The sequence below is a fragment of the Asparagus officinalis genome, chromosome 9, assembly GCF_001876935.1.
Source record: "Asparagus officinalis chromosome 9, Aspof.V1, whole genome shotgun sequence".
NCBI lineage: Eukaryota > Viridiplantae > Streptophyta > Magnoliopsida > Asparagales > Asparagaceae > Asparagus > Asparagus officinalis.
Window position 1 is genome coordinate 5,766,689 of NC_033802.1, and position 7,722 is coordinate 5,774,410.

General features: G+C 36.9%; 1 protein-coding gene and 2 long non-coding RNA genes across 3 annotated transcripts; 2 read left to right on the plus strand and 1 right to left on the minus strand.

Moving 5' to 3' along the window:
• On the plus strand, positions 202–1,089 carry LOC109824668. The gene is made up of 3 exons (XR_002242726.1): positions 202–295; positions 406–647; positions 850–1,089. It is a non-coding gene; the product is annotated as an uncharacterized LOC109824668 (long non-coding RNA).
• Positions 2,857–5,754, minus strand: LOC109824469. The gene is made up of 3 exons (XR_002242653.1): positions 5,604–5,754; positions 5,327–5,471; positions 2,857–2,892 (listed from the first exon to the last, which is right to left on the minus strand). It is a non-coding gene; the product is annotated as an uncharacterized LOC109824469 (long non-coding RNA).
• Positions 6,300–7,001, plus strand: LOC109824106 (vesicle-associated protein 3-1-like). The gene is made up of 3 exons (XM_020390629.1): positions 6,300–6,634; positions 6,746–6,816; positions 6,913–7,001. The coding sequence occupies exons 1-3, from the start codon at positions 6,511–6,513 to the stop codon at positions 6,958–6,960; spliced, it is 243 nt and encodes an 80-aa protein (XP_020246218.1). The 5' UTR covers positions 6,300–6,510; the 3' UTR covers positions 6,961–7,001.

Below are 7,722 nucleotides of genomic sequence, written 5' to 3' on the forward strand. Positions count from 1 at the left end.
GAAGTTAAGGGAACTTCGTGTTCATTATGGTTAAGCCTCGGCTTTTCATGGGTCCACTTTGGTATACTTAATTTATTCAATTAAGTTATGGGCCCTAATTAAGCTGTAAGACCCCAATTAAGTTTTTACCTTGAATTAACTATATATTTGTGCTTTAGGAGGGATTTGAGGCTGCATCCAAGGAGGCTGCATCTGTGTACATTTCGCAGGAGGAGGAACAAACCGAGCCGGACCCTCACATGCTTTCTGCAGAGGAGAACATCACTCTCACACAGAACCTGATGGGTCATAATAGGTATGGATGGTAAAAATTCGAATCAATTTGAATACTATGTTCCTATTTATATTTGTTTAACATTATTGAATTGAAGAGCAAAATTTAATATTATTTCTCCCTAATAATAGGAGAGGAAGATATCCTCTGCATGGTGTTGGAGCTTCACCCGGCATAAGCATGAGATCATCCACAGCATCCTCCACGTCATCTACATCAATGAGAGCAGCCCAAGCAGTTTCCAATCTATGTTATTTTTTGCATTTATCTCTGCGTATTTGATTGACAAGATTGACCCGGAGCTGCATATTCAGGTGACTAATGAGATGACTAGAGTTGCGCTGATGGCGAACTCGATGGACGATCTCATGAGGTATGTTATACAATATTTAGGCGGTGCAATTCCTTATAGCGTGTATGGTGGTATCATACGGATCATAAGCTTGATTGTCGATAATTTCGGCGCTAGATAGAGCAACGCTCAGTTACCTTATTTTTTCTTATATTTATAAATTTATTTTTATTTAATATGTTATCAAACTCCACATAATGATTATTCAATTAAACATTCATAGTGGAGATATTGGAGGAAGCAGCACCCGTTCTCGTAACCGAGATAGAGATACTGCCGACGACGATAATAGATGAGGTTTTTTTATTTTTAATACAATAAATAGTTTTATTTGTTATAACACTACATTTATTCATGTCGTGTATCTTATCTTATTCATGTACATTGTTAGTATATATGCTGTTGGATGGATATATTAGACGGAATTGGTTGATGTATATTTTGGATTGGATGGTTGGATTTGTGCATTATGTTGGATTTGATTATATTTGGATGGTTGGATGTATTCATGTGTATAGTATTTATTGAATGTATTCATGTAATTGTACAGGGAAATACAAATTGTAAATAATTTTTTTGCTGAAAAAATATCGATCTAGACGGAATTTCGTCTAGGATGAATCAAACTAGACGGAATTCCGTCGAGGTTGTCATAATCAACCTAGACGAAAGTCCGTCTAGGTTGCCAACCTAGACGGATTTCTTACTTCCGTCTAGGTTGATATCCGTCTAGGTTGGTCAACCTAGACGGAATTTTGTCTAGTTTGTCCCAACCTAGACGGAGCAAACTAGACAGAATTCCGTCTACGTGTTCCAACCTAGACGGGAAATTGAGCAACCTAGACGGAAATTTCCGTCTACTAATGACTCTTTGAGAGTACACTTTATTTGATAGGAGATCAATCACCTTCTAACAATAAAGGTGGAACTCTCATCATAAGAACAGCCCTTTCATACCAAAGTAGACAAAAAAAATCAGGAATATTTTCATGAGACGACAATAATATTTGTGTGGTCAATGGAGGCATAATCACTTCCGTCGCCCACAATAGATCCCCAAAATCATAAAACTCTATAATACTTTTTTGTTTTTCCAACAAAAATTAAGTTTTTCCATCAAAAATCAACTCTGTTCATTTGATAAAAATACCTAATGAATTGTCAATTTGCACTTATAGATTACTAATTTGTAACTTTATCAGAAAAAAAAATGAAAGAAACTCTAATACATCATTGAACATAAGCAAATTGTCAAACCGTTTGAAAATTTGTGCTTTCATGATTGGTTTTTCTATCTATATGTGGGCGCTCTCTCTTGTAACTTTATCATTAAAAAAACAGAGAGATAGTACAATCTAATTATCTAACCTAAGTGATGATAAGGTTTTGCCCATACGAAACCATAAGCGTGGCAATCTTCATCTGCAGCCTCAATGTTAGTTGGAAATATTGCAGACTGAGTATACAAGTGGTTGAGGGCAATTTGACAATAGCTAATCATAACTTTGAAAGGATAATAAGGCAATCTACAAATCAAATCATGGCCTATTATTATACGGATCTTTCTTAACTATTTATTTTATTAAGTTTTATTCGGCAAGGGAATGCTAATTAAAATAGAGTAAATTTTGAAAACGAATACATTTGCTGCCGTTCAGTTTGACAATTGAAAATTGATGAAAATTAATTGGACGGAGGAAACGTGGTTAATTTCACATGGACCCCTCATACTGCTGTCAAGTTTCATATTGACGGACACACCCTCTAAAATTTAACTAAATGCTTCGTGTATGTCGAATAGTGCACTACTTTCAAAATTGTTAATGAGTGGTAATACATGATTCATTCTAAAATTCTAGTATCCATGAGTTACCTTATTAACATTTGATACTCAAATTAAAAAAACAATTATTAGCTAAACAAATCAGGTGATGTTGATAAAGGAAACGATCTCTCCCTATATAGGTATTTGTGGTGGAGAGATATGAATCCCACCGTTATATTATAGACGGAACCACATAAGCTGCAGGATTCAACAACACCAACAAAGCCATGGGAGACCCAGCAGCAGCAGCAGCAGCAGCAGCAGCAGCAACAGCAACAGCAGCTTCAGCAGCAGCGCTTGCTTTCTCGTCAGAATTCGTCTGTGCCATTTATTGAACAAATTCAAGGTTCTCTGCAGCATCAACAGTCAGTTAACCAGTATATGCCAGAGTTAGAGCAATTTTTGAAACTTCAGTTAGAGGAGCAACATCATCTTCAATAGCTGCAGCAGCAACAAGAATTGCATCAGCAACAACAGCAACTTCAGCTCCAAATGCAACTAAAAATCATGAAACTTTACTTGGTTAATTGTTCAATTTTCGAACATTTGCTGCAGCAGCAGTTGAATGACCCAAATATTCCCTTTTCAGATAAATAATGAAATATCAGAACACAGCAGGAGAGACACCAACTAAACGGTCTTGGTAAGCCTCCTGCTGCCTGATATGAGAACTACTATACATTCTCCAATTGCATCCCCTCCCCCTTCTTCTGTAAGGTATTAAAATATACCGAATATACTCGTATTCATACACAAGTGATACAGGAATAAAAATCCCAAAATCTTTCCAAAAATAATAAATAACATCAGTACAGCTTGCTGAACTGAGGAGTCTGTAAGCTTTCTCCCAATCTAGGAAAAAAACCCTCCCTTTCAAAAACAAGATGCAAAGAAGTCACGACCTTCACCACTGATGCCCACACAAAGGGAGCACAAAAGAAAGCATAGCCAAACACTGACAATGCCCTAACCACACCATTAGTATACCAAGGACAAGCCATCACAAACAACGAACCAACTATCGCAATCCAACACACGCATCTACAGAATTTCTATATAATAAAGGTTGTGCCATATTATGCAAATTTACTGAAGCTCCAGTAGCCAAGGCGGATGTTAGCGCTTCACCTTTACCTCCAAAAGCAATTGTAAGTTTCCTTTTTCTGTTTTTCCAAAGAGGATTCACATTGGCATTACTCAGGGTTGCATATTTTATATGCAAATTTACTGACACCTGACACTTGACTTAAAGTCTTAAACTATAGGCTTGAGCTTAGAACCCTTCCAAAAGTTGATAGAAACGCATGATGATCCATGCATTTGATAGTATATGTGCTGATTGTGGTCTACAATATTTTGAACAACTATATACGAACGATTCTTTACAAATAAATTGTTATCTAGATTAAACCTTTTACTCGCTACACAGGATTGAAAGCGTCGGCTATTATACAGACCTCTATTCTAGGAAAGCCCCGTGAAAAGATTTGGCTGATTCTTTATCCATTTGTCAAGCTGGCACCCATCTCTAAATTTAATATTTATTAAAAAACACCTCTGAGTTCGTAGTTGAGGAGAGAATATAGGCAGAAAGTCTGGTTATGAATCTAATAGACCTGCATACACGTATACTCAAGGTCACTAAAGAGACTGTTGTTGTAGGATTGAATTGGTCTCTGAGGCAGGATATGAGAATCATAAACATATCTCTGGCTTTTCCCTAAACATCAAAGTACTGTTTTTTCAACGATAAGGAAGGCTAAATTTATTTTCTTTTCATGTGTTTTTTCTTTGTTCTCAATCTTTTGTCTTTGGCAAGAACTGAAAGCTAATTTTTTGTTCTTGCCTGATAGTTTCTGAGAGTAAAATATGACAGATATGGATCATATGCAGCTGTGATATGCACATAAGTCGCTAATAGGAGAATACCTGTCAATCTGCAACCTATTTGGGATGTCGCTAATAGCACATCAATTTTGGGTAGCAAACACATAATAAAGGCACAAAATAATATAAAAGCAGTAATTGGTTGGTGTAATAATTCATATGTCGCTAATAATATAACAAGAATTACGAAGACTGATCTTATTCACTTGTTATTATACTTGATTCAATGGCACATGATTTACAAAGAGATCTGATGTTGAGAGTTAGATGTAAGGCAACTTTTTTTAATTGACGTATCAGTTTTAATTTAGAATAGACTGTAGTTTAGAATAGCCGATCTATTTATGTAATCTCCTTGATTAGAATAGACTCTAGTTTAGAAAAAATAAGAACAATTTAAACAAATCAACTGACCAAAAAAGCCTAACTGATGAAGATTAGTTTCTCTGAAAGGACATGGCCAGTTACCTCACGAACAAATGGAACTTTGCTTTTTTTAAGGTCAAAGAATAGGTTTGGATGACCCTTGTTGGGACTAAAGTATGATTTCTGGAAACCCAAACAGGCCCTTAAAGATGAATCAGTTCCCTAAAATGAAACGATCATCTCACAGGAACTTTGGTTCCATGAGCTTCAAATTAGAAGAAGGAAAAAAAATTCTATATAATGTAAGAAACAATTTATGTTAAGTTCTTCCTCGTTTATCATGCCAAAATTTTATATAATGTAAGAAACGAAACCCCTTTGATGATTTAACAAGTTTTTCTTCGTGTGCTAAATTTGATGAACAACTTCATATAAATGAACAAAACCAACAAAACTAGCATAAAATTAAAACAGAAACTAGAGCCTATTCATCCTAAAATCATCAAAATCACGAAGATTATGCACCAAAATGCAATTTTTCATCTTTTATCATGTAATTGATCCAGAAAATATTTTATAGATCAAATCAAAACAATGTAAAATGAGATTAGGAAGACAATACCTCAAGATAAAACAATGTAAAATGAGTTTGGTGCTGAGATCGAGCTTGAGGTCAAGCTGAGATCGGAGGTGGAGGAGCTCAACCTGGAACTCCTCAAGTAATGAGGCCGAGATCGAGCAAAGATCCACCTTCTTCTTCAAGAAACCTAACTCACCAGTAGCACGCAAGATCAAGCACGATTAAAGAAAAAACTCTAGATACGATGGAAATTAATCAAAATCATTGAGAAAGAGAAGTAAAGAACAGGAAACGAGAGAATGAAGGAAGCGGAGCTCACCTTGGTGATGGAGGCGGCGTCGGGTTCGAGAGGCGGTTGAGGCGGCGGCGGAGGAGGCGGAGGAGGGATTGGGGTCGGGATTGAGGCGGAAGAGAGCTCGGTTGCTCCGTTGTGGATTGGGGACGAGATTGGGGTTTTAGGGTTTCAGTTTGGGCAATAAGGGCGGGCGGGCAAACGGGTGAGTATACACCGCCCATTTAGCGCCCGTTTAGTATTATTTAAAATACACCCGCCCGATTAGACCCATTTAACTAAATGGGTGGGTTTTGGGCGGGCCAATTAATGGGTGGGTCGGGTGGGTAAATAGGTATGGGTTAAAATTGACATCCCTAGAATTAGGGGAATATTCCGTTATGTTTAACCCTCATCCATAATTTGACATTTACGACCCTCACTCAACAAACCCAAACCCGTTAATGACTCTCCCCCAAAGCCCATACCTGTTTCCCCTTTCTCTTCTCCCCCTCAGTTTGTTAACGGGCCAAAGATTTTGATTCCCCTTGAGGCTAGTCTTTCGATTGGAGCTCAACCCACTTTGATGGGAGAGAAGAATGAGGAGGAAGAGGGGCTGATGATGGGAGCTTTGATGAGTTTCGGCTGAATTACAATTTAGAGGACAATGTGAAGAGTTTGGAGAACAATGAGAGTAACAGGGGGGGCGTGTACTATTTTTAACCCTAACCTAACAGAGTGTACTATGTTTAACCCTAACCTAATAGAGTTATATCAACACAAAATGAAGATTTGAGGAACTAATATCAAATTACTAAAGATTTAAGGGACTAATATTGAAAAAACCCTAAAATTTGCTTAGTTCATTTAAGAGGCTTGTCATCTTTTATTGAATCCAAAGTTCGGGAGTGATGCATGCAATTGGATTTCTCAGTTTACTGAAGAGTCAGGTAATATGATCGATGAGGTCGTACTTCAAGCTGTTTATGTGTCACCATCACTGGTTGATCGATCGATTGATCTCAAAGTAAGCGCCGGCGAGCTACTTGAGATTGAACCTCCCCAACTCGAATTCCCATGTAATTCCTTTTCCCCTTATCAAAAGTTTGCTTTTGATCTTGGAACAATTTTAGTGTTTTCTTGTTCTAGTCTCATTCCTTTATTTAATTTCTTGATTTTGGTTTGAGCAGTCGAATTAGAGAAGCAGATTAGCTGCTCTATCCAGTTATCCAACAAAACCGATGATCACGTCGCCTTTAGGGTAATTCTCATTAATTATTTACTTAGATTCAAAAAGGAAATAAAGATTTAAAAATAAATAGTTGATGTTTCTGTTTTCTTTTTTGCCTTGATTTAGTCTAGGGAGTCCAACTGGGTGGATTACATCGTTCGGCCCAGCAGCTAGATCCTCTTACCTCGATCAATGTGCAAAGTTGTGGGTATGTTTACAATTTTTATAGAGTTCTGTCCTTTTTTAATAGTTGATGTTTCTGTTTTCTTTTTTGCCTTGATTTAGTCTAGGGAGTCCAACTGGGTGGATTACATCGTTCGGCCCAGCAGCTAGATCCTCTTACCTCGATCAATGTGCAAAGTTGTGGGTATGTTTACAATTTTTATAGAGTTCTGTCCTTTTTTATCTCCTTCTGGTGTAGTTTAATTACGTAATTTATTTTATAGTTACAATGCAAGCGCAAAGCGAAGCACCTTCTGACATGCAATGCAAAGATTGCTTTTTTGTTGAGGGTGTCATTATCTTCGAAGGAGCCACTAGAAAGGATATTACACATGAAATGGTAATCTAATCAAATATTATATCTATTAATTCATTTCAATTTTGGTATATGAGGTCGTAATTATGCAATTGGGTGTGCTTGCTTGTTTTTGTTTCGAATTTAAAGATTGTGCTGGGTTTGTGCACTTGTTTTTGTTCCTTTTGTTCAAGAGGATTTTTTAGGCTCTTTTGCCATTTTGAATTAGCAGTGTGAATTAAAGTGTCTGTGTTATTAATTAAAGCTGAGGTTGATGCAAAATTTGGTTTCATCATGTACTTTGCTAATGGGATAATGTTATGCTCGTCTCCCCCATCTTAAGAGTGGTTTATGCATGAATGTAGATGGAACTAAGGAGGATACATAGTTTGAAGATGAAATGAAGTTTGTTAAAGAGG